Source organism: Stenella coeruleoalba, assembly GCF_951394435.1.
Source record: "Stenella coeruleoalba genome assembly, chromosome: 6".
In the NCBI taxonomy this organism is placed as follows: Eukaryota; Metazoa; Chordata; class Mammalia; order Artiodactyla; family Delphinidae; genus Stenella; species Stenella coeruleoalba.
Genome location: NC_137151.1, coordinates 73,295,324 through 73,320,940, shown reverse-complemented (window position 1 = coordinate 73,320,940; position 25,617 = coordinate 73,295,324). Strand labels below are relative to the sequence as shown.

Sequence of the window (25,617 nt, the reverse complement as noted above, 5' to 3'; positions counted from 1 at the left end):
AAGAGCTGGTACCTATTGTGAATATACATAGATAATTTAACTCTTCAGTTAGGTAAAAGTGAAACAAACAAAGCCGGACCCTTACTCTGTCACGTTTACACTCAGTCACTGACGGCTCGGCAGCGCGAAGCTTTAGGCCCCTGCGAGAATTGCGATTCCGTGGGATTTGGGAGCCAATCAGCAGTGCCGATGGAGCCCCGCCTACCACTGGCTGGCGTCCACCAGAAGCACATGCAGGCCCGGCGTTTCAGTGCGGCCTTACCAGGCGCTGCAGCCGCCGGGCAGCCAGACTTGAACTTGGGGCGCACGCTTTGGCCGAGCCGCCGCACAGTTGACGTTAAAGGTTCTCTGGGGAAGCGGAGGACGGAGCAGCTGGCCCTGTGGTAAGTATGGAACTAGGTAGGAGGGGGTGGGCCGGGCCCTCATGTGATCTGAGCACTGGTTATGGGCCGTGATGCAATTTGGGCCTGGGTTCACTCAGAGAGGAGGATCCAACCGTTTGGTTAGTAAGAAGCTCGCCTTAGCCCCAGCGAGGTGGGGCCTGGGTACCCCTGAAAGTGCTACAGAAGACAGTTTCTAGAGAGGGGCCTTTCTTTCTTTTTTTTTTTTTTTTTGCGATACGCGGGCCTCTCACAGCTGTGGCCTCTCCCGTTGCGGAGCACAGGCTCCAGACGCGCAGGCTCAGCGGCCATGGCTCACGGGCCCAGCCGCTCTGCGGCATGTGGGATCTTCCCGGACCCGGGCACGAGCCCGTGTCCCCTGCATCGGCAGGCGGACTCCCAACCACTGCACCACCAGAGAAGCCCCTCGGTTGAGTTTTGAAGGTAAAAATGTGCTTAGAACTGTACTGTCAAGAATTAGGTATTTTAGTTATTTATGTAACAGTAACCCTTATGTGGAATCCATTCCCATTCCCACCTCCTCCGCAACCATTCTTTAAAGAATACAAACTGCAGGAAAACAAAACCCAGGTACTGCATTTTAAACTAAATTTTTTTCAATAAGTTAAAATTATTTTAGTTTTTATATCATTTTGGATGGAAGAGGCATTTATTTAGGTACATAACAGAGTTTTTGGCAGTCTTTTTTTTTTTTTGCGATACGTGGGCCTCTCACAGCTGTGGCCTCTCCCGTTGCGCAGCATAGGCTCCAGACGCGCAGGCTCAGCGGACATGGCTCACGGGCCCAGCTGCTCCGCGGCATGCGGGATCTTCCCGGACCGGGGCATGAACCCGTTTCTCCTGCATCAGCAGGCGGATTCTCAACCACTGCGCCGCCAGGGAAGCCCTGGCAGTCTCTTTTAAAAATTGTTTTTTATTATTTGTAAGAATTCTTTATTTTATTTATTTATTTATTTAAATTTATTTTTGGCCGCATTGGGTCTTCATTGCTGTGCGTGGGCTTTCTCCAGTTGCAGCGAGTGGGGTCTACTTCTCGTTGTGGTACTAGGGCGTCTCTTTGTGGTGGCTTCCCTTGTTGCGGATCCTGGGCTCTAGGCGCGTGGGCTTCAGTAGTTGTGGCGTGTGGGCTCAGTAGTTGAGGCACGCAGGCTCCAGGGCACACAGGCTTCAGTTGTTGTGGTGTGCGTGCTCAGTAGTTGTGGCTCGCGGGATCTAGAGTGCGGTCTCAGTAGTTGTGGTGCACGGACTTAGTTGCTTCGCAGCATGTGGGATCTTCCGGACCAGGAATCAAACCTGTGTCCCCTGCGTTGGCAGGCGGATTCTTAACCACTGTGCCACCAGGGAAACCCCGAGTTTTTGGCAGTCTTACCGAAATATCTTTAGGCAGAATTTATTGTGTATGTCTATCACTGTGTAACAAACCCCTCCTTACTTAGAACTGTATATTTTCTACTACATGTACTAATGCTGACTGAACTCAGTAATGTTTGATTGTTTTTAGGTAGTGCTTGATTTAGTCTGGTAGATTTGTTTACAGCTGAGAGTGTAAGGTAAATAGGAAATTATGTATTACATGTAGCTTGCTGTGGCCTCATTTCTATATGGTTTTTTATAGTTTTGTCTATTATTGCAGGCATGTAAATAATCATAATAAATATCATATTTAATCACCTTTCCAATTTGTTATGTGATTATTTTTAAGTAAGGGAATACCAATTTAGACATATATGCTTCATGTCATTGTTTGCACCTCTACTTTTTGGAAGTGAAAAGAAAAATAGAATATTGTTGTCTTAGGTAAATTACTGTAATTGTTTGAAGGCTGAAGGAAAACCAGGCTTATACCAACAGCAATTTCTGAAGTAGCAATGGCTAGAAATTCAAAATAAACCTGATAAGTGAGATGATTCTTTATAAAATTGGATGCTATGTTTGTGTTTTTGAGCACTCAGAATTTAAAGCATGTCTGCTTTAAATTATATTTTGGTTTAATATCATTAGTATTCACTTCAGTCAAAGTGATGAAATTCCTTTTTATCCAGCCTTGCAAATCAGATATTTTCTTTGGTTTGTGGTTTAATGTTTCATTGCAGAACAAAATGGCAAATGCTGAGGCAGGCAAGAAGATCTTTGTTCAAAAATATGCTCAGTGCCACACAGTGGAAAAAGGTGGAAAACACAAAACTGGTCCAAACCTCTGGGGCGTTTTTGGCAGAAAAACAGGACAAGCACCAGGATTTTCTTATACCGTTGCAAACAAAAACAAAGGTAAAAACTAGGCAGTTGTTGGAGAGAACCAGAAACTTTGTAGCAAAGAAGAAGCCACAGGATTTGATATAATAATTTCCCAATTTGCAGAATTAAAAATGAAATCCACATGTTTATATCATGGAAATATTGATTTATGTCATAAGATCTGTGTTTGGATAACTGGTCATCTTTATGATCAGAGAAATTAGTAATCCTCTGTGGCATAAGTTTTTTTGCCTATACAGGGAACTTCATTTTATGCAATACATATATCTTGAAAAAGCATGAGCTAAATTAAAAAAAATCAAATTATGTTTTAATGGCATAATGGCAATTTTTTATTTGTAGTAGTGATTCTTAGCAGGGTGTGGGGAATGTTATATAGTTTGAAAAGTATATTCAATCATTTCTTTGTTGGTGGAAAGCGTGTAGATGACAGTTAATTTTAGGATTGAAATTCAAAATGGTTGCAAAAGACTAATATCTTTGCAAAGCAATTTATTACTCTTGGAGATATCTATATCTCTATATACTTACGTATATAATTAGCATTCAGTTAAAAATAGGGTACAACTCTAGTTTTTAAGCTGTTCTTGGTGTACAGAATGGACTTGAGGACAAGGTGGGTGGGGAAGGGGAAGCTGGGATGAAGTGAGAGAGTGGCATGGACATATAGATACACTACCAAATGTAAAATAGATAGCTAATGGGAAGCAGCTGCATAGCACAGGGAGATCAGCTCGGTGCTTTGTGACCACCTAGAGGGGTGGGATAGGGAGGGTGGGAGGGAGACGCAAGAGGGAGGAGATATGGGAATATATGCATACATATAGCTGATTCACTTTGTTGTACAGCAGTAACTAGCACAACATTGTAAAGCAATTATACTCCAATAAAGATGTAAAATTAAAAAAAATTTGTTCTTGGTATCTCACCATTTCTTACAGGCCCAAATTTCAGATCACTACTACACCACTGTTTGGAAAGGTTTTTATTTTATTTTGTTTTGTGTTATTTTACTTTATTTATTTTTCTTTCTATTTTTCTAATTGAGATGAAATTCACATAACATACAATTAGCCATTTTAAAGTGTAAAATTCAGTAACATTTACTGTATTCACAGTGTTGTACAATCACCACCTCTCTTTAGTTTCAAAACTTTTTCATTATCCCAGAAGTATCCCTGTACCCATTAACTAATCACTTTCCATATCCCCCTACCCCCATCCTTTGGTAACCACTTATCTGCTGTCTCTATGGATTTGTCTACTCCAGATATTTCATATAAAAGGAATCATGTAATACATGATCTTTTATGTCTAGCTTCTTTTGCTTAGAATATTTTCAAGATTCATTGAAGTTGAAGCATGTATCAATATTTCATTCTTTTTTTATGGCTGAATACTACTCCATTGTATGTATATATCACAATTTGTTTATCCGTTCATCAGTTGATAGACATTTGGATTGTTTCCACCTTTTACCTGTTGTGAATAGTGCTACTATGAACATTTGTGAAAAAGTGTTTAAGTCCCTGTTTTCAGTTACTTTAGATCTATACCTAGGAGTGGAATTGCTGAGTCAGTTAACTACGTTTAACTTTTTGAGGAAAGGTCAGATTGTTTTCCACAGTGGCTGTACCATTTTACTTTTCCATCAGCAGTGTAGGAGGATTCTTATTTCTCTGTATAGTCACCAACACTTGTTCTTTTCTTTTCTTTTCTTTCTTTTTCTTTTTTAATTGCCGTCCTAGTGGGTATGAAGTGGTGCCTGGTGAGTTTGCTTTGTATTTCCTTAATGATCCATAATACTGAGCATTGTTTCATGTGCTTGTTGGCCATTTGTATATTTTCTTTGGAAAAATGTCTGTTTATATTCTCTCCCCATTTTTTATTTGGGTTGTTTGCCTCTGTTGTCGAGTTATAAGATTTTTTATGTATTCTGGACACTAAACCCTTATCCAATAAGTGACTTGCAAATATTTTCTCTTATTCTGTAGACTGTCTTCATTTTTTAAAATAATGTCTTTTGATGAACAGTGATTTTTAATTTGTATGAATGCCATTTATCTATTTTTGTTGTTGATATTGCTTGTGTTTGGGTGTAAAAATCTGAGAATCTATCATGAAATCTAAGGTCATAAAGATTTACCCTATGTTTTCTTCTAATAGTTTTATAGTTTTATCTCATATTGATATTTAGGTTACTGACCTACTTTTAATTAACCAAAATTAATTATCATTAATTTTTTATATAGAGTGAGGTAGTGGTCCAACTTCATTCTTTTGCATGTGGTTATCTAGTGTTCCTAGCACCATTTGTTGAAGAGATTCTTTTACGGTTGAATTGTTAAAAATCATTTTACAGCCTTGTTGAAAATCAGTTGGCCATATATGTTAGGGTTTACTTCTGGACTTTCAATTCTCTTTCATTTGTCTGTACATCTTTTCTTATACTAGTGCTACACTGTTTTGATTACTGTAGCTTTGTAGTAAATTTTGAAATTGGGAAGGGTGAGCCCTCCAACTGTGTATTTATTTTTCAGTATTGTTTTGGCTATTCAGGGCCCTTTGCAATTCCATGAGTTTGAAGATCACCTTTTCCATTTCTGCAAAAAAGGCCTATGGAATTTTGATAGAGCTTGTATTGTATCTGAAGATTGCTTTGGGGAGTACTGCCATTTTAACACTATTAATGTTACATTCTGTGAACGTGGGATGCCTTTCCTATTATTTAGGTCTTCTTAAATTTAGCAGTATTTTGTAATTTGCAGTGTGCAAGTCTTTCACCTTCTTGATTAAATTTATTTCTACCTATTTTATTCTTTTAGGTACTATTATTAATAGAATTGTTTTTAAAATTTCCTTTTCAGATTGTTCACTGCTTGTGTGTAGAAACAGCTGATCTTTGTATGTTGATCTTGTGCTGTGCAACTTTGCTAAATTCATTTATTAGCTCTAGTAGATTTTCTGTGGATTCTTTACAATTTTCTATATAGAGAATTATGTCACCTGTGAATAGAGATAGTTTTAGTTCTTCCTTTCCAATCTGAGTAGCTTTTATTTCTTATTCTTCCCTAATTGCTTTGGCTAGGACTTACGGTAGAATTCTGAATAGCTCTGGGGAGAGTGAGCATCTTTGTTTTGTCTTGTTTGTTTTTTGGTTTCTTTTTAAATTAATTTATTTATTTTTGGCTGCGTTCAGTCTTTGTTGCTGTGCATGGGCTTTCTCTAGTTGAGGCAAGCGGGGGTCTCTCTTTGTTGCGGTGTGCGGGCTTCTTGTTGCAGTAGCTTCTCGTGTTGTGGAGCATGGGCTCTAGGCATGTGGGCTTCATTAGTTGTGGCACATGGGCTCAGTAGTTGTGGCCTACAGGCTGTAGAGCGCAGGCTCAGTAATTGTGGTGCATGGACTTAGTTGCTCTGCGGCACATGGGATCTTCCCGGACCAGGGATCAAACCCGTGTCCCCTGCATTGTCAGGCGGATTCTTAACCACTGTGCCACCAGGGAAGTCCTTTGTCTTGTTCTTGATCTTAGGGGGAGAGCTTTCAGTTTTTTACCTTGAATAAGGTGCTAGCTGTGGGTTTTCCATAAATCCTGTTTATCATGTTAAGCAAGGTCCCTTCTATTGCTGGATGTTTTTATCATGAATAGGTGTTGGATTTTGTTAAATGCTTTTTCTGCATCTGTTGAGATAATCATGTGTTTTTTTTTTCCTTTTGCTCTGTTAATGTGGTATATTATGTTGATTTTCTTATGTTGAACCATTCTTGCATTCCTGGGATAAATATCACTTGGTCATAGTGTGTTATTCTTTTAACAGTGCAGTTGGATTTAGCTTGCCAGTATTTTGTTGAGGATTTTTGCATTAGAGATATTGGTTTTTTAATTTTCTTGTGATGTCTTTATCTGGGTTTGGTGTTTGGAGAAGTTTTAAATATAAATTATTGGCAGCTGTAAGTCCTCTTCATAAGTGATTTGAATTTAGTATTTAAAAATTCCTTAATTGGTTTTTTAGTGCTTGTATAGACTAAAGTACCTCATTTGATTGAGCTTTGTAGACCATGTTGCAGGAGAAAGGCTTTCATAAGGTGAGTTGGCATCTTGTGCATTATTTTTTGAGTGCACATATAGTAGCTTACACTTTGTCAAAAGAGGGATTCTACTTATTTCAACCTGTGTTAATGTTTCTAGTAAGATAGTGTTTGCAGTTCGTTTCAGCCTGTTGCGGTTTTTGTTTGTTTGCTTGTTTTTGTGAAACTTGTACAGGCATACCTTTATTAGACTTCTCAGATGTTGCAGGTTTGTGGCAACCCTGCACCAAGCAAGTCTCTCAATACTATTTTTCCAACAGCATTTGCTCACTTCGTGTCTCTGTCACATTTTGGTAATTCTCACAATATTTTAAACTTTTAAATTATTATTTTACTTGCTTTGATGATCTGTGATCAGCAGTCTTTTTTTTTTAACATCTTTATTGGAGTATAATTGATATGGTTCTTATTATGATTGCAAGACACACTTTACTTTAGCAACAGCCATCAGGAAACTTTGAAAAAAAACAAAGTTTATTACTCACATGTCCTGGAGGGTACACAGCATGTGTGGGGCTACCCAGTGTGGTATCAGGTAGAAAGAGAGCGTGGGCTTGGGGTTTTGCTTTTATTGGGGCTGAGAGTGGGGGGGCTGAGAGTGGGGTGCCTAGGGTTTTGTGGGTTCACTCTTTATTGGTGAATTTAAAATATAAAAGCAGGAATTAAAGCATGGGAAGGGAAAAAGCAAGGCAGTCAATCAAATGGTCAGTTATATGGGTCTGCCTTTCTGAAAAAAGGGAACTTCATGGGTGGGCATCCTTGCTCTTTATCTACTTTTATAGCTGGCAGTGCATTTATTCAAGATGGATGTATTTGAAGGGGATGCCTCAGCAATTAAAAGTTTAATGTCCAGCACTTACATTACAATCAAAAAGGCTAATTGTCAGTTACTTACACTACAGATAGATAAGATGTAAAGAAATTTTTGTTACCTGGAATTTTTGGGAAAGAAACCTTATAGATAGTCAAATGGTTTGGTTAAAACAAAGTTCACACATGTCTAGATTGTCAGTTTTTTTGTGTATGTGAAAATAAGATACTTTGCATTTTCTCAAAGCCTTGAGAGCAATACAGTTTAGTAGGATGGAGGGCTGGCAAAGCCATTTGTTCCTAGACTTGGGTGTCCAAGCAAACTAGGTTGGTGTGGGGAGTATATGGTAAGTCTGTTTTAGAGCACTACTACTACATCTTAGCATTTGAGGATGGTAATAGTTTCCTAGGGCTCCTGTAACCAAGTACTATAAATTAGGTGGCTTAAAATAGTGAAAATTTATGGTTTCATAGTTCTGGAGGCTAGAAGTGCAAAATCAAGTTGTTGGCAGGGCCATACTCTTTCTGAAACCTGAGGGCAATCTTCCCTTGCTTCTTCCTAGCTTCTGGTGGTTTGCCAGTAAACTTTGTGTTTTGGGCCTACAGCTGCATAACTCTAGTCTCTACCTTCATTGTCATATTGTCCCAATGTGTCTCTGTCTTTACATGGCCTTCTTACAAGGATAATAGTAAAATTGGATTGAGAGACCTATCTTACTCAGTGTGACCTCTTTTCAACTTAACTAAACACACCTGCAATGACCTTATTTCCAAATAAAGCCACATTCTGAGGTACCAGGGGTTAGGGTCTCAACATAACTTTATTCAGGGGGCACCCACAGTAAAGGACGACATATATATCAAATAAATACTTAGATAATTTATAAAAATACTTATATTAAAACAACATAGAATAAAATTTAATCTTTGTCATGTCAAGCATGTTTATCACCTTCTTAAACATCAGTGTAGTTGTTAGTAATACAATATCATTGTATTTAGTATATGCAGAAATGCTGGTTAGTAGATACTCTATAATAAAGAATTGTCTGGTCTTTGTCTCAGGTTCCTGGGAGGGATCTCTAAAACCTTGGAATTTTCCAGTGATAGGAGCATTTGTTACTCAGGGTTGGGTTCTGGGACTACAGCCTGTGTTTATGCTAATGAGATGACTTGTGGTAGGCTCCTTGATAGTTTCAGGATGAGGGCTGGGCAACCTGGAAAGACCAACCATGTAATTAGAGAATTGAGGCTTTGGGCTAGGTGATATCAGTCTGACCTCCAAGGATAGAGGACAGGGGCTGGAGATTGAGTTCAAGCACATGGCTAGTGATTCAATCAATCATGCCTACGTAATGAAACCCCAATAAAAACTCTGGCCACTTTCAACTGGAAGCTCTACTTGAGCTTCCTGGTTGGTAAACACATCAATGTACTGGAGGGGGATGAGTCATGATTCCACAGGGCCAGGGCCAGGAACCTCTGTGTTTGTGAGTTTCCCAGACCTCACCATCTGGGTCTCTTCATTTAGCTGGTACTGATTTATATCCTTTATAGTAAAACTGTAATTTTTAAGTAGTGCTTTCCTGAGTTCTGTGAGTTGTTCTTGCAAATTATAAAACCTAAGGGAGTCCTGGGAACCCTTAAATTTATAGTCAGTTGGTTAGAAGTTTGGATGGGCTGGGGACCCTGAACTTGCAGCTGGTGTCTGAAGTGAGGCAGTCTTGTTGGGGACTTTGGCGTCTGTGCTAACTCCAGGCAGTTAGTAGGAGAATGGAATTGCATTTATTGCAGTAGGATTTACAATTGATAGACTATTGAATAAATCAGTCTTAAACTTGCATTTATTGTATGCATTTATATGGCTCTTTAACTTTTAAAGTAATATTTTTCTATAGTGTCATTTTATTATTTTATTATCCAATTATAAGAGCAGTCAACTTTTGAAGTCCTGATTTTTAGAACAGTTATAACCTAACATTTGTCCCTCTAGCTGCCAATATGTTAAAGACTTTTTTGCTTATTAACATTGATTTAAAATCATATTAAAGCTTATTATAAATATATCTTTTATTATAGGTTTTTATCAAAGATAAAAGGCTGTATACGGCTTGGCTTTAACATTATTTAATAATTAGAAATAAAATTTTCCAGAGTCAGATTGTTTAATTAATACTTATGACTTATTTGGGGATATAATATTATTTGTTAGTTCTACTAATGAAATAAGAATAATAAGTAGCAGAATGAAATTGAACTCTTATTGTTCACCACTGACAAAAATTAATTTGAAATGGATTAAAGATTTAAACATAAGACCAGAAACCATAAAACTTCTAGAAGAAAACATAGGGAAAAGTTCCTTTACATTGGTCTTGACAGTGATTTTCTGGATATCACACCAAAAGCACAAACAACAAGAGCAAAAATAAATAAATGGGACTAATTAAACTAAAAAGCTTCTGCACATCAAAAGAAACAGTCAATAAAATTAAAAGGCAACCTACTGAATGGGAGAACATATTTGCAAATCATATATCTGATAAGGGGTAAATATCTAAAATATATAAAGAACTCATACAACTCAATAGAGGAAAAACCAACCAGATTAAAAAATGTACAGAGGAACTGAATAGACATTTTTCCAAAGAAGACATATAGATGGCCAACAGATACATGAAAAGGTACACATCATTACTAATAATCACGGCAATGCAAGTGAGATGATCACCTTACACCTGTTAGAATGGCTATTATCAAAAGACAGGAAATAGCAATTATTGGGAAGGATGTGGAGGAAAGGGAACCCTTTTACACTGTTGGTGGGAATGCAAATTGGTAAGCCACTGTGGAAAACAATATGTAGTTTCCTCAAAAAGTTAAAAATAGACCTACCATATGATCCAGTAATCCCACTTCTGGGTATATATTCAAAGGAAATGAAAGCAGAATCTTGAAGAGATATCTGCACCACCATGTTCATTACAGGATTATTTACAATAGCCAAGATATTGAAATATCCTAAGAGTCCATCAGTGGATGAATGAATAAAGAAGATGTACTGTATATACACAATAGAATATTATTCAACCATGAGAAAGAAAGAAATCCTGCTATTTACAACAACTTGGATGAACCTTGAGGGCATTATGCTAAGTGAAATAAGTCAGACAGAGAAAGACAAATACTGTATAATACCACTTACATGTGGAATCTAAAAAAGCCAAGCTTAGAAAAATTGAAAGTAGAGGGGTAGTGACCAGGGGTGGGGAGTTAGGGTAATGGGGAGATATTTGTCAAAGGGTACAAACTTCCAGCTATAGGATTAACAAGTTCTGGGTATCTGATGTATAACATGGTGATTATAGCTAATAATACTGTATTATATACTTGAAAGTTGCTAAGAGAGTATATCTTAAATGTTCTCACTACAAAGAAGAAATGGTAATCATGTGATGGGGTGGAGGTTTCTGCTAATGCTATGGTGGTAATGATTTTGCAATATGTAAGTGTATCAAATTAACATATTGTACACCTTAAGCTTATAGAATGTTATATATCAATTATATCTCAGTAAAGCTGGAAAAAATAATGTAAGTAGCTTACTAGGTTAATTGAACAGGATTTTAAAATAATATTATTTAGAATAAATAAAGATTTAAAAAATACTTTAGGACAGCTTGATCAAAGACAGACTTGATAAGAAGAGCCAAGAAGTCAGTGGTTCAGTTTTAATACAAATTGTGGAAAACTGTCAGCCGTAGTTTATTTTCCATGTATGGTGTTGAAAATAATTAGACCATTTTAGTTTTCAAAAGAATAAGGAAATTCTCATATTTTAAAGACGATTGTTCCATATGACTTGCTTAGAGTATAGTTTTACAAAATTCATGATTGTGGCAATAATTTTATATAGTGTGGTTTAAAAAAATTGTAGCTAAATATGTATAACATAACATTTACCATTTTAACCATTTTAAAGTGTACAGTTCTGTAGCATTAAGCACATTCACATTGTTCTGCAGCCATCGCCACCATCCATCTCCAGAAGTTTTTTATCTTCCCAAACTGAAACTCTGTACCCATTAAACAGGCCCTCGAAACCCCCATTCTGTTTTGTCTCTGAATTTGACTACTCTAGGTACCTCATATAAATGTAGTCACATGGTATTTGTCTTCTTGTGACTAGCTGATTTCATGTAGCATAATGTCTTTAGGGTTTATTCATGTTGTACCATGTGTCATAATTTCCGTCCATTTAAAGGCTATATGATATTCCATTGTATGTATATACCACATTTTGTTTATCAATCAGTGGACACTCTGGTTACGTCCAGTTTTGGCTATTATGAATAATGATGCTATGAACACAGGATATAAATATTTGTTCATGTTCCTGCTTTCACTTCCTTTGGGTGTAATACCCAGAAGTGGAATTGCTGAATCATATGAAAATTTTGAGTTTAATTTTTTGAGAAATAGCTTGTACCATTTTCCATAAGGGCTCTATCATTTTATGTTCCCACCAGCAATACGTAAGGATTCCGAGTTCTCCACATCTCAGACAACATTTGTTATTTTGTTTTTTGTTTGTTTGTTTGTTGATAATAGCTTTCCTAATGGGTGTGAAGTGATATCTCCTTGTGGTTTTGGTTTGCATTTCCCTAAAGATTAGTGATGTTGAGCATCTGTATTTTTTTTTAAACATCTGTAAATGGATACAATTTTTCTTTTGAGAATAGTACTTTATACATATTATTGAATAACTATATGCTGTTTGCATTTTGGGGGCAATGATAATTGAAACAAATTGAATTAACTCATGATTTGGCCAGGGTTGTGTGCTAACAAGTGATATAACTAAGATTCAGACTCAGATCTTCTTCAGCCTTTGATGAAATCATATCATGGGGTTAACATATTAGCTGAACTAACATTATTATTATTATCTTTTTCCTTTTGTCATGTCAGATCTGTTAAAATAAGCAGTAGGACACATAAAATCATAAATGTACTAATAATTTAAAAAATATTTTGAAACCTATTTATATTATATGAAAATTCAGATAGTTTAAAAGGATACTTACCAGTATGAGTGATAGGAAATTATGTATATTCATGTCTCCCTATACTCCCCTATTCCTTTCCCTTTACCAACTAATTTTATATGGTAATATTATTCTTTATAATTTTAGTGGCTGTATTCATACTTTAAGTTATACTGTATGCCTCTATTATTTTATTTAACTACTTTAAGCAATATCTGTCTATTCTTCACTCTGAAGGATGAGAGAATCAAAGTGGTTATACAACCTCCAATTTTTTCATACTCTTTTTTTTTTTTTTTTTTGCGGTACGCGGGCCTCTCACTGCTGTGGCCTTTCCCGTTGCGGAGCACAGGCTCCGGACGCGCAGGCCCAGCGGCCATGGCTCATGGGCCCAGCCGCTCCGCGGCATGCGGGATCCTCCCGGACTGGGGCACGAACCCGCGTCCCCTGCATCGGCGGGCGGAATCCCAACCACTGCGCCACCAGGGAAGCCCCAATTTTTTCATACTCTTAACTGAGCTACTTATGTTGTTATTTCTGATTTGACATGATACATATAATTTATATCCTATGTAACTATAATTACCACAGTTGCTTTAACATTTGTCCTACATTTAGATTGTATTAGTGCTTATTCCCAGCTTTTACCACAGTGTCTATATTTACTTTTTGGTTGGTAGAAGATTATCTATCAGTAGTTATGCCAAGAAAGAATTACTGGAACCATATTACTCCAGTTCTTGATGTTTGAAAAGATCGATGGATTCCCATTACACTTGAATTGTTTGGCTAGACGTAAAATGATTGGATGATACTTTTACTTCCTCAGGATTTTGTATGCTTCATGTTGAATTTTTCTTTGGAGAAATCTGAAGCCAGCCTGATTGTTTTCCATTATAAGTTACTTGTTTTTATTTTTATTTTACTCTTTTCCCCCTAAGTTTCAGTAAAATTCGTATTGAAATTTAGTAATTTACTAGGCTGTGTATAAGCCTTGATTGATCTGTTTCAGATTTTCCTGGACATGTGTTCTTCCAATTGGCAGATTCAGGACTTTTTTTTTTTCTTCTTAACATTTTTATTGGAGTATAATTGCTTTACAATGGTGTGTTAGTTTCTGCTTTATAACAAAGTGAATCAGTTATACATATACATATATCCCCATATCTCTTCCCTCTTGCATCTCCCTCCCTCCCACCCTACCTATCCCACCCTTCTAGCTGGTCACAAAGCACCGAACTGATCTCCCTGTGCTATGTTTCCCACTGGCTATCTATTTTACATTTGGTAGTGTATATATGTTCTATATACACTACCACTCTCTCACTTTGTCCCAGCTTACCCTTCCCCCTCCCCGTGTCCTCAAGCCCATTCTCTAGTAGGTCTGCGTCTTTCTTCCCGTCTTGCCCCTAGGTTCTTCATGACCACTTTTTTTTTTTTTTTAGATTTCATATATATGTGTTAGCACACGGTATTTGTTTTACTCTTTCTGACTTACTTCACACTGTATGACAGACTCTAGGTCCATCCACCTCACTACAAGTAACTCAATTTTGTTTCTTTATATGGCTGAGTAATATTCCATTGTATATATGTGCCACATCTTCTTTATCCATTCATCTGTCAGTGGACACTTAGGTTGCTTCCATGACCTGGCTATTGTAAACAGAGCTGCAATGAACATTGTGGTACATGACTCTTTTTGAATTATGGTTTTCTCAGAGTATATGCCCAGTAGTGGGATTGCTGGGTCATATGGTAGTTCTATTTGTAGTTTTTTAAGGAACCTCCATACTGTTCTCCATAGTGGCTGTATCAATTTACATTCCCACCAACAGTGTATGAGGGTTCCCTTTTCTCCACACCCTACACCCTCTCCAGCATTTATTGTTTGTAGATTTTTTGATGATGGCCATTCTGACCAGTGTGAGATGATATCTCATTGTAGTTTTGATTTACATTTCTCTAATGATTAATGATGTTGAGCATTCTTTCATGTGTTTGTTGGCAATCTGTATATCTTCTTTGGAGAAATGTCTATTTAGGTCTTCTGCCCATTTTTGGATTGAGTTGTTTGTTTTTAAGGACTTTTATTTTTGAAAGTTTTCTTGAATTATATGTTTTAATAATTTTATACTATTTCATTTGTTTTTATTAAATCTTACTTGGGCCATCAATTGTGCATATTTGGGATATCTGTTGTCTAAATGTCTTCTATTTCTGTTATTTTTCCTATGACTGTTTTAAACTTTTTATTTTCATTTTGTTTTTATCAATATTTTCAAGCCTGATTGTGCTATCAGTAGTATCTATTCTTTTTGCTGTTATTTATGTCTTTCTGTTTTATCATCTCCTTGAACCTTTGTAGCTCTGCTATAAGCCCTTGATTTATAAAGACCTTTTTTTTTTAGCTGATAAGTTGTTTTTTTTGGTCTTTATTGGAGTATAATTGATTTACAATGTTGTGTTAGTTTCTGCTGTACAACAAAGTGAATCAGCTATATGTATACATCTATCCCCATATCCCCTCCCTCTCGAGCCTCCCACCCTCCCTATCCCAGCCCTCTCGGTCGTCACAAAACATTGAGCTGATCTCACTGTGCTACGCAGCAGCTTCCCACTAGCCATCCATTTTACATTTGGTAGTGTATATATGACAATGCTACTCTTTCATTTCATCCCAGCTTCCCCTTCCTCACCTGTGTCCTCAAGTCCGTTCTCTACATGTCTTTATTTCTGCCTTGCCACTAGGTTCATCAGTACCGTCTTTTAATTTAATTTATTTACTTTTATGTATTTAATTTTATTTTTTAACATCTTCATTGGAGTATAATTGCTTTACAATGGTGTGTTAGTTTCTGCTATATAACAAAGTGAGTCAGCTATACATATACATATATCACCATATCCCCTCTCTCTTGCATCTCCCTCCCACCATCCCTGTGCCACCCCTCTAGGTGGTCACAAAGAACCAAGCTGATCTCCCTGTGTGATGCGACTGCTTCCTACAAGCTATCTGTTTTATGTTTGGTAGTGTATATATGTCCATGCTACTCTCTCACGCCATCCCAGCTTACCCTTCCCCCTCCCTGTGTCCTCAAGTCCATTCTCTATGTCTGTGTCTTTATTCCTGTCCGGCCCCTAGGTTATTCAGAACCATTTTCTTTTTTTTTAGATTCCATATATATGTGTTAGCATACGGTATTTGTTTTTCTCTTTCTAACTTACTTTACACTGTATGACAGACTCTAGGTCCATCCATCTCACTACAAATAACTCAGTTTCCTTTCTTTTTATGGCTGAGTAATATTCTGTTGTACATATATGCCACATCTTCTTTATCCATTCATCTGTCGATGGACACTTAGGTTGCTTCCATGACCTGGCTATTGTAAATAGAGCTGCAATGATCATTGTGTTACATGACACTTTCTAAATTATGGTTTTCTCAGGGTATATGCCCAGTAGTGGAATTGCTGGGTCATATGGTAGTTCTATCTTTAGTTTTTTACTGTCCTCCATTCCCACCAACAATGCAAGAGGGTTCCCTTTTCTCCACACCGTCTCCAGCATTTATTGTTTGTAGATTTTTTGATGATAGCCATTCTGACTGGTGTGAGGTGATACCTCATTGTAGTTTTGATTTGTATTTCTGTAATGATTAGTGATGTTGAGCATCCTTTCATGTTTTTGTTGGGAGTCTGTATATCTTCTTTGGAGAAATGTCTATTTAGGTCTACTGCCCAGTTTAGGATTGGGTTGTTTCTTTTTTTGATATTGAGCTGCACTAGCTGCTTGTATATTTTGGAGATTAATCTTTTGTCAGTTGCTTCATTTGCAAATATTTTCTCCCATTCTGAGGGTTGTTTTTTCGTCCTGTTTATGGTTTCCTTTGCTGTGCAAAAGCTTTGACGTTTCAATAGGTCCTATTTGTTTAGTTTTATTTTTATTTCCACTTCTCTAGGAAATGGGTCAAAAGGGTTTCTGCTGTGATTTATGTCATAGAGTGTTCTGCCTATGTTTTCCTCTAAGAGTTTCATAGTGTCTGGCCTTACATTTAGGTTTTTAATCCATTTTGAGTTTATTCTTGTATATAATGTTAGGGAGTGTTCTAATTTCATTCTTTTACATGGAGCTGTCCAGTTTTGCCAGAACCACTTATTGAAGAGGCTGTCTTTTCTCCATTGTATAGTCTTGCCTCCTTTCTCAAAGATAAGGTGACCATATGTGTGTGGGTTTATCTCAGCTTTCTTTCCTGTTCTATTGATCTATACTTCTGTTTTTGTGCCAGTACCATACTGTCTTGATTACTGTAGCTTTGTAGTATAGTTGGAAGTCAGGGAGCCTGATTGCTCCAGCTCCATGTTTCTTTCTCAAGATTGCTTTGGCTTTTCGGGGTCTTTTGTGTTTCCATACGAATTGTGAAACTTTTTGTTCTACTTCTGTGAAAAATGCCATTTGATAGTTTGATAGGTATTGCATTGAATCTGTAGATTGCTTTGGGTAGTAGAGTCATTTTCACAATGTTGATTCTTCCAATCCAAGAACATGGTATATCTCTCCATCTGTTTGGATCATCTTTAATTTCTTTCATCAGTGTCTTATAGTTTTCTGCATACGGGTCTTTTGTCTCCTTAGGTAGGTTTATTCCTAGGTATTTTATTTTTTTTGTTGCAGTGGTAAATGGGAGTGTTTCCTTAATTTCTCTGTCAGATTTTTCATAATTAGTGTATAGGAATGCAAGAGATTTCTGTGCATTAATTTTGTATCCTGCTACTTTACCAAATTCATTGATTAGCTCTAGTAATTTTCTGGTAGCATTGTTAGGATTCTCCTTGTACAGGATCATGTCATCTGCAAACAGTGACAGTTTTACTTTTCTTTTCTGATTTGGATTCCTTTAATTTCTGTTGCTTCTCTGATTTCTGTGGCTAAAACTTCCAAACTTTGTTGAATAATAGTGGTGAGAGTGGGCAACCTTGTCTTTTTCCTGATCTTATTAGAAATGGTTTCAGTTTTTCACCATTGAGAATGATGTTGGCTGTGGGTTTGTCATATATGGCCTTTATTATGTTGAGGTAAGTTCCCTCTATGCCTACTCTCTGGAGGGTTTTTATCATAAATGGGTGTAGAATTTTGTCAAAAGCTTTTTCTGCATCTGTTGAGATGATCATATGGTTTTTCTCCTTCAATTTGTTAATATGGTTTATCACATTGATTGATTTGCATACATTGAAGATTCCTTGTGTTCCTGGCATAAATCCCACTTGATCATGGTGTATGATCCTTTTAATGTGTTGTTGGATTCTGTTTGCTAGTATTTTGTTGAGGATTTTTGCATCTATGTTCATCAGTGATATTGGCCTGTAGGTTTCTCTTTTTGTGACATCTTTGTCTGGTTTTGGTATCAGGGTGATGGGGGCCTGTAGAATGAGTTTGGGAGTGTTCCTCCCTCTGCTATATTTTGGAAGAGTGTGAGAAGGATAAGTGTTAGGTCTTCTCTGAATGTTTGATAGAATTTGCCTGTGAAGCCATCTGGTCCTGGGCTTTTGTTTGTTGGAAGATTTTTAATCACAGTTTCAATTTCAGTGCTTGTGATTGGTCTGTTTATATTTTCTATTTCTTCCTGGTTCAGTCTCAGAAGGTTGTGCTTTTCTAAGAATTTGTCCATGTCTTCCAGGGTTTCCAATTTTTTGGCATATAGTTACTTGTAGTAATCTCTTATAATCATTTGTATTTCTCCAGTGGCTGTTTTTACTTCTCCTTTTTCATTTTCTAATTCTGTTGATTTGTCTCTTCTCCCTTTCTTTCTTGATGAGTCTCACTAGTGGTTTATCAATTTTGTTTATCTTCTCAAAGAACCAGCTTTTAGTTTTATTGATCTTTGCTATTGTTTCCTTCATTTATTTCTGATCTGATCTTTATGATTTCTTTCTTTCTGCTGACATTGGGGTTTTTTTGTTCTTCTTTCTCTAATTGCTTTAGGTGTAAGGTTAGGTTGTTCATTTGAGATGTTTCTTGTTTCTTAACATAGGATGGTATTGCTATAAACCTCCCTCTTAGAAGTGCTTTTGCTGCATCCCATACGTTTTGGGTCGTTGTGTTTTTGTTGTCATTTCTTTCTAGGTATTTTTTGATTTCCTTTTGGATTTCTTCAGTGATCTCTTGCTTATGTAGTAGTGTATTGTTTAGTCTCCATGTGTTTGTATTTTTTACAGTTTTTTTCCTGTAATTGATATCTAGTCTCACAGAATTATGGTCAGAAAAGTTACTTGATACGATTTCAGTTTTCTAAAATTTACCAAGTGTTGATTTGTGGCCCAAGGTATGATCTATTATGTGGAATGTTCCATGAGCCTTTGAGAAGAAAGTGTATTCTGTTGTTTTTGAATGGAATGTCCTATAAATATCAATTAAGTCCATCTTGTTTAATGTATCATTTAAAGCCTGTGTTTCCTTATTTATTTTCATTTTGGATGACCTGTCCTTTGGTGAAAGTGGGGTGTTAAAGTCCCCTACTATGATTGTGTTAATGTCAGTTTCCCCTTTTATGGCTGTTAGCGTTTGCCTTATGTATTGAGGTGTTCCTATACTGGGTGAATAAATATTTACAATTGTTATATCTTCTTGGATTAATCCCTTGATCATTATGTAGTGTCCTTCTTTGTCTCTTGTAATAGTCTTTTTTAAAGTCTATTTTGTTTGATATGAGAATTGCTGTTCCAGCTTTCTTTTGATTTCCATTTGCATGGAGTATCTTTTTCCATCCCCTCACTTTCAGTCTGTATGTGTCCCTAGGGCTGAAGTGGGTCTCTTGTAGACAGCATTAAACAGGTGGTATTTTTGTATCTATTCAGCCAGTCTGTGTCTTTTGGTTGGAGCATTTAATCTATTTACATTTTTGGTAGTTATTGATATGTATGTTCCTATTACCATTTTGTTAATTGTTTTGTGTGTGTAATTGTAGGTCTTTTCCTTCTCTGTGTTTCCTGTCTAGAGAAGTTCCTTTAGCATTTGTTGTAAATCTGGTTTGGTGTTGCTGAATTCTCTTTGCTTTTGCTTGTCTGTAAAGGTTTTCATTTCTCTGTCGAATCTGAAAGAGATCCTTGCTGGGTAGAGTAATCTTGGTTGTAGCTTTTCCCCTTTCATCACTTTCTATATGTCCTTCCACTCCCTTCTGACTTGCAGAGTTTCTGCTGAAAGTTCAGCTGTTAACCGTATGGGGATTCCCTTGTATGTTATTTGTTGTTTTTCCCTTGCTGCTTTTAATATTTTTTCTTTGTATTTAATTTTTGATAGTTTGATTAATATGTGTCTTGGCGTGTTTCTCCTTGGATTTATCCTGTATGGGACTCTCGGCGCTTCCTGGTCTTGATTGATTATTTCCCTTCACATATTTGGGAAGTTTTCAAGTATAATCTCTTCGAATATTTTCTCAGTCCCTTTCTTTCTCTCTTCTTCTTCTGGGACCCCTGTAATTCGAATGTTGTTACATTTACTGTTGTCCTAGAGGTCTCTGAGACTGTCTCAATTCTTTTCATTCTTTTTTCTTTTTTCTTCTCTGTGGTAGTTGTTTCCAGTATTTTATCTTCCAGGTCACTTTTCTGTTCTTCTGCCTCAGTTATTCTGCTGTTGATTCCTTCTAGAGAATTTTTAATTCCATTTATTGTGTTGTTCATCATTGTTTGTTTGCTCTTTTGTTCTTCTAGGTCCTTGTTAAGCATTTCTTGTATTTTTTCAATGATTTTGGATCATCTTTACTATCATTATTCTGAATTCTTTTTCAGGTAAACTTCCTATTTCCTCTTCATTTGTTTGGTCTGGTGGGTTTTTACCTTGCTCCTTCAACTGCTGTGTATTTCTCTGTGTTCTCATTTTGCTTAACTTACTGTCTTTGGGGTCTCCTTTTCTCAAGCTGCACGTTCGTAGTTCTTTTTGTTTTTGGTGTCTGCCCCCAGTGGGTAAGGTTGTTTCAGTGGGTTGTGTAGGCTTCCTGGTGCAGGGGACTGGTGCCTGTTTTCTGGTGGATGGGGCTGGATCTTGTCTTTTTGGTGGGCAGGACCATGTCCGGTAGTGTGTTTTGGGGTGTCTGTGACCTTATTATGATTTTAGGCAGCCTCTCTGCTAATGGGTGGGGTTGTGTTCCTGTCTTGCTAGTTGGTTGGCATAGTGTGTCCAGCACTGTAGCTTGCTTGTTGTTGAGTGGAGCTGGGTCTTAGTGTTGGGATGGAGATCTCTGGGTGAGCTTTGGCCGTTTGCTATTACATGGGGCTGGGAGGTCTTTGGTGGAGCAGTGTCCTGAACTCAGCTCTCCCACCTCAGAGGCTCAGGCCTGACACCTGGCCATAGCACGAAGACCTTGTCAGTCACACAGCTCAGAAGAAAAGGGAGAAAAAGAAAGATAGAAAAAAAGAAGAAAAGAAATAAAATAAAGTTATTAAAATAAAAAATATTGTTAAAAATTTAAAAAAGTAATAAAAGAAAGAAAGAAGTGAGAGACCAAACCAGAAAACAAATCTACCAATCATAACAAGCACTAAAAACTATACTAAGAAAAAATACTAGACAGGCAGAACCCTAGGACAGATGGTAAAAGCAAACCTATACAGAGAAAATCACACAAAGAAGAATACAGTTACACACTCACAAAAAGGGAAAAAGGAAAAAAATATGTATATTTATAAAAAGAATAAAGGAAGAGAGCAACCAAATCAATAAACAAATCTGTCAATGATAATAAGCTCTAAATACTAAACTAAGATAAACATAAAACTAGAAACAATTTAGATGCAGAAAGCAAACCCCCAAGTCTGTAGTTGCTCCCAAAGTCCATGGCCTCCGTTTTGGGATGATTCCTTGTCTATTCAGGTATTCCACAGATGCAGGGTACATCAAGGTGATTGTGGAGATTTAATCTGCTGCTCCTGAGGCTGCTGGGAGAAATTTCCCTTTGTCTTCTTGTTTGCACAGCTCCTGGGGTTCAGCTTTGCATTTGGCCCCGCCTCTGCATGTAGGTCGCCTGAAGGTGTCTGTTCCTGCTCAGACATTATGGGGTTAAAGTAGCAGCTGATTAAGGGGCTCTGGCTCCCTCAGGCCAGGGGGAGGGAGGGGTACGGAATGCGGGGCGAGCCTGAGGCTGCAGAGGCCGGCGTGATGTTGCTACAGCCTGAGGCGCGCCGTATGTTCGCCTCGAGAAGTGGTCCCTGGGTCATGGGACCCTGGCAGTGGCGGGCTGCACAGGCTTATGGGTGGGGAGGTGTGGATACTGACCTGTGCTTGCACAGAGGCTTCTTGGTGGCTGCAGCAGCAGCCTTAGCATTTCATGCCCGTCCCTGGTGTCTGTGCTGATAGCCGCGGCTCGCCCAGTCACTGGAGCTTGTTTAGGTGGGGCTCTGAATCCCCTCTTCTTGCGCACCCCGAAACAGTGGTCTCTTGCCTCTTAGGCAGGTCCAGAGGTTTTCCTGGACTCCCTCCCAGCTAGCTGTGGCGCACTATCCTCCTTCAGGCTGTGTTCTTGCAGCCAACCCCAGTCCTCTCCCCGGGGTCTGACCTCCGAAGCCCGACCTCAGCTCCCAGCGCTGCCTGCCGTGGCGGGTGAGCAGACAAGCCTCTTGGGCTGGTGAGTGCTGGTCGGCACCGATTCTGTGTGCGGGAATCACTCTGCTTTGCCCTCAGCACCCCTGTTGCTGTGCTCTCCTCCATGGCTCCGAAGTTTCTCCCCCACCACCCCCCATCGTCTCCACCAGTGAAGGGGCTTCCTAGTGTGTGGAAACTTTTCCTCCTTCACAGCTCTCTCCCTGAGGTGCAGGTCCTGTCCCTGTTCTTTTTTTCTGTTTTTTCTTTTGCCCTACCCAGGTATGTGGGGAGTTTCTTGCCTTTTGGGAAGTCTGAGGTCTTCTACCAGCGTTCAGTAGGTGTTCTGTAGGTGCTGTTCCACATGTAGGTGTATTTTTTTTTTTTTTGTAGTACGCGGGCCTTTCACTGTTGTGGCCTCTCGCGTTGCGGATCACAGGCTCCAGGTGCGCAGGCTCAGCGGCCATGGCTCACGGGCCTAGCCGCTCCACAGCATGTGGGATCTTCCCGGACTGGCGTGTGAACCCATGTCCCCTGCATCGGCAGGCGGACTCTCAACCACTGCGCCACCAGGGAAGCCCTGTAGGTGTATTTTTGATGTGTTTGTGGGGAGGAAGGCGATCGCCACATCTTACTCCTCCGTCATCTTGAAAGTCTCCATATTTATTTATTTAAAAAAAATAAATTTATTTTCAAAAATAAATTTATTTATTTATTTTTAAATATTTATTTATTTTTAAAAGTAAATTTATTTTTTAAAAATTTATTTATTTTTTAAAAATAAATTTACTTTTAAAAAATAAATTTATTTATCATTGGCTGCATTGGGTCCTTGTTGCTGTGCGTAGGCTTTCTGTAGTTGCACTGAGTGGGGGCTACTCTTTGTTGCAGTGCACTGGCTTCTCATTGCAGTGGCTTCTCTTGTTGTGGAGCATGGGCTGTAGGCACAAAGGCTTCAGTAGCTGTGGCATGTGGGCTGAGTAGTTGTGTCTCACGAGCTCTAGAGCACAGGCTCAGTAGTTGTGGTGCGTGGGCTTAGTTGCTCTGTCGCAGGTGGGATCTTCCCGGGCCAGGGCCCGTGTCCCCTGCATTGGCAGGCAGATTCTTAACCACTGTGCCACCGGGGAAGTCCCAGTACCTCTTTTTAGATTCCATATATGTGCTTTAGCATACGGTGTTTGTTTTTCTGTTTCTGACTTACTTCACTTTGTATGACAGACTCTAGGTCCGTCTACCTCATTACAAATAACAAAAACCTTTTCTGAATCCATGGGAATGTGCTCCTGATTTTTTCTGCTTGGTGTATATAATTTTTGTTGTGTATATTTCATTTAACTTTTTTTATATTCCTTTCTGCTGGGTGTGTGTATGTTGTGTGTGTGTTTTCGGTACTCTTTCATGGTGATTCCTTTCTGATTACTACTCATCTTTTGATTAGGACAATTTGTCCTTGATTGGTTATTTACAGAAGGACAGTAAGAGTGAGGATCTGAGTGTTCCAGTTGGTTATAAGATCCTCCTCACCCACAGTTATGTGTTAGAGCTATGTGTATGTGTATATGTTTGCTGCAGGGTTATTTGGCTCTTCAGCTGACAAAGACGGGCAGCTCCAGGGTTATCCAACACCTCAAGTTTCTCTTTTATCCTATTACAAGGTAGAATCTTTCTTTTAAAGATGTGTTTTCTTCTTTACTCCTGGCTCCCCTGGCCCTCCATGTTATCAAATTGAATTTAGGGAGACTTTCACAGCCAGCCAATATGTACTCTACTCTCTTTGGGCCCAACAGAGGGTTATGACTCTGCACCTCAGGATTTGTCACCTATTTTGGAGAACTTTTCTCTTCTTTAGAAATTAGTGAAAAGTGTCCTTTCACTCTGGTCCAGGTTTTATGTCCTTGGTAGTCTTCTAAGTGTATCAAGTTTGGTGGTAGAGGCACTCACTCAAAAATTTTATTGAAAGTGGAACTAGCATTTCTGTTTCTCTTTGTTCATGTTCTTTTCAACTGGCTTTAGAAAGGAAAAACGTTGGATGCAACCTCTCTCTCTCATTGTAAAACTGGATTCCTGAACTCATAGGTTTTTGTTAGAGATCCTGACAGAGGCAGCTTGGTGTGATTGGGAAAAAGAGAAACAAAAAAACATGGAAATATAAGTTACTAGTTACCAGTTCTTTACTCTATATACCCTTGTCATCTTAGGGTAAGTTATTATCCTCTCTTTGGGTCATCATTTACTCATCTGCAAAATGAGGATTTTGGTTAATTGATCTCTAAGATAGAAGGAATTCTCTGTGATTCTAGGAGGATGGCATACTGCTTAGGCCCAACATGTCTGGGTTGGTCATTGGTGTACCTTAGATAATCTTAAACAGCATTGGATTTCTACAAAGAAGCCCAAGAGTAGATCACCGAAGACTAATTTTGGAATTTTCTTGTAGGTCAGAAACTAAGTATTCTCAGTTATAATAACCTTCCTACTGAGTCCAAGAGTAATCTTTTGTTCACAAATGTGTGTCACATCAGAAAGTAAACCTTACAAATGTAACTTCACAAACTTAAAACTTATTTTCACCTTTATAGGTGTTATCTGGGGAGAGGAGACTCTGATGGAATATTTGGAGAACCCCAAAAAATATATCCCTGGAACTAAAATGGTCTTTGCTGGTCTTAAAAAGAAGAGTGAGAGAGAAGATCTTATTGAGTATTTGAAACAGGCAACATCTTCATGAGATGCTCTTACAACTTAAAAATTATTAGTTATAAGCCAAATTTTTCCTATTTCAAATATTGCATGTTTGAAGAAGTCATATTTGACCTTTCCTGATCAGCTTGTAGTAAGTTTAACATTTTAAAATAAAAGTTGATTTTTTTTTTTTTTTTTTGCTGTACATGGGCCTCTCACTGTTGTGGCCTCTCCTGTTGCGGAGCACAGGCTCCAGATGCGCAGGCTCAGCGGCCATGGCTCACGGGCCCAGCCGCTCTGCGGCATGTGGGATCTTCCCGGACTGGGGCACGAACCTGCGTCCCCTGCATTGGCAGGCGGACTCTCAACCACTGTGCCACCAGGGAAGCCCAAAAGTTGATATTTTTGATTGTGTGTAATCTACTGATCAAATGTCCTTCAGAGTCTGAACTTGATTTTATCTGGTCGCTATGGATGTGGACAAGGTCAGGATGGAGGAAGAGAGGGAAGGAAACTGAAACATTGCTCTTCAGTAGTCTCTACATGCACAAATATTTTATAGGCCTAGCAACTGCTGTTGATGATGGAGATAGCTTCCACATACTTATTTCTCTGCAATTTAAATGTAAATATAGCAGACAGTAAGTTTAATTTTCATTAAGCTGTTTGGTTATATGTTTGCCTTTTATTATAAACAATACTTAAAGTAACTTTAAGGGAAAAAAAGTAGGGAAGATGAAGGCAAATATGTGATCTTAGG

The 25,617-nt window shown here is 38.2% G+C and overlaps 2 protein-coding genes across 2 annotated transcripts in view; both read left to right on the top strand.

The window, feature by feature from the left end:
* The first annotated feature begins 222 nt into the window (after nt 1-222).
* The window catches only part of PDE11A (phosphodiesterase 11A), a 466,258-nt gene continuing 440,863 nt past the window's right edge, over nt 223-25,617 (top strand). The window contains exon 1 of the mRNA XM_079923541.1: nt 223-383. The gene's annotated coding sequence lies outside the window, so the exon portion shown is untranslated. The remainder of the gene's footprint in view (nt 384-25,617) is intronic.
* LOC307187462 (cytochrome c 2) lies at nt 2,501-25,080 on the top strand (the record flags this gene model as incomplete). The annotated part of the gene is made up of 2 exons (XM_079923556.1): nt 2,501-2,669; nt 24,755-25,080. The coding sequence occupies 2 exons, from the start codon at nt 2,501-2,503 to the stop codon at nt 24,901-24,903; spliced, it is 318 nt and encodes a 105-aa protein (XP_079779682.1). The 3' UTR covers nt 24,904-25,080.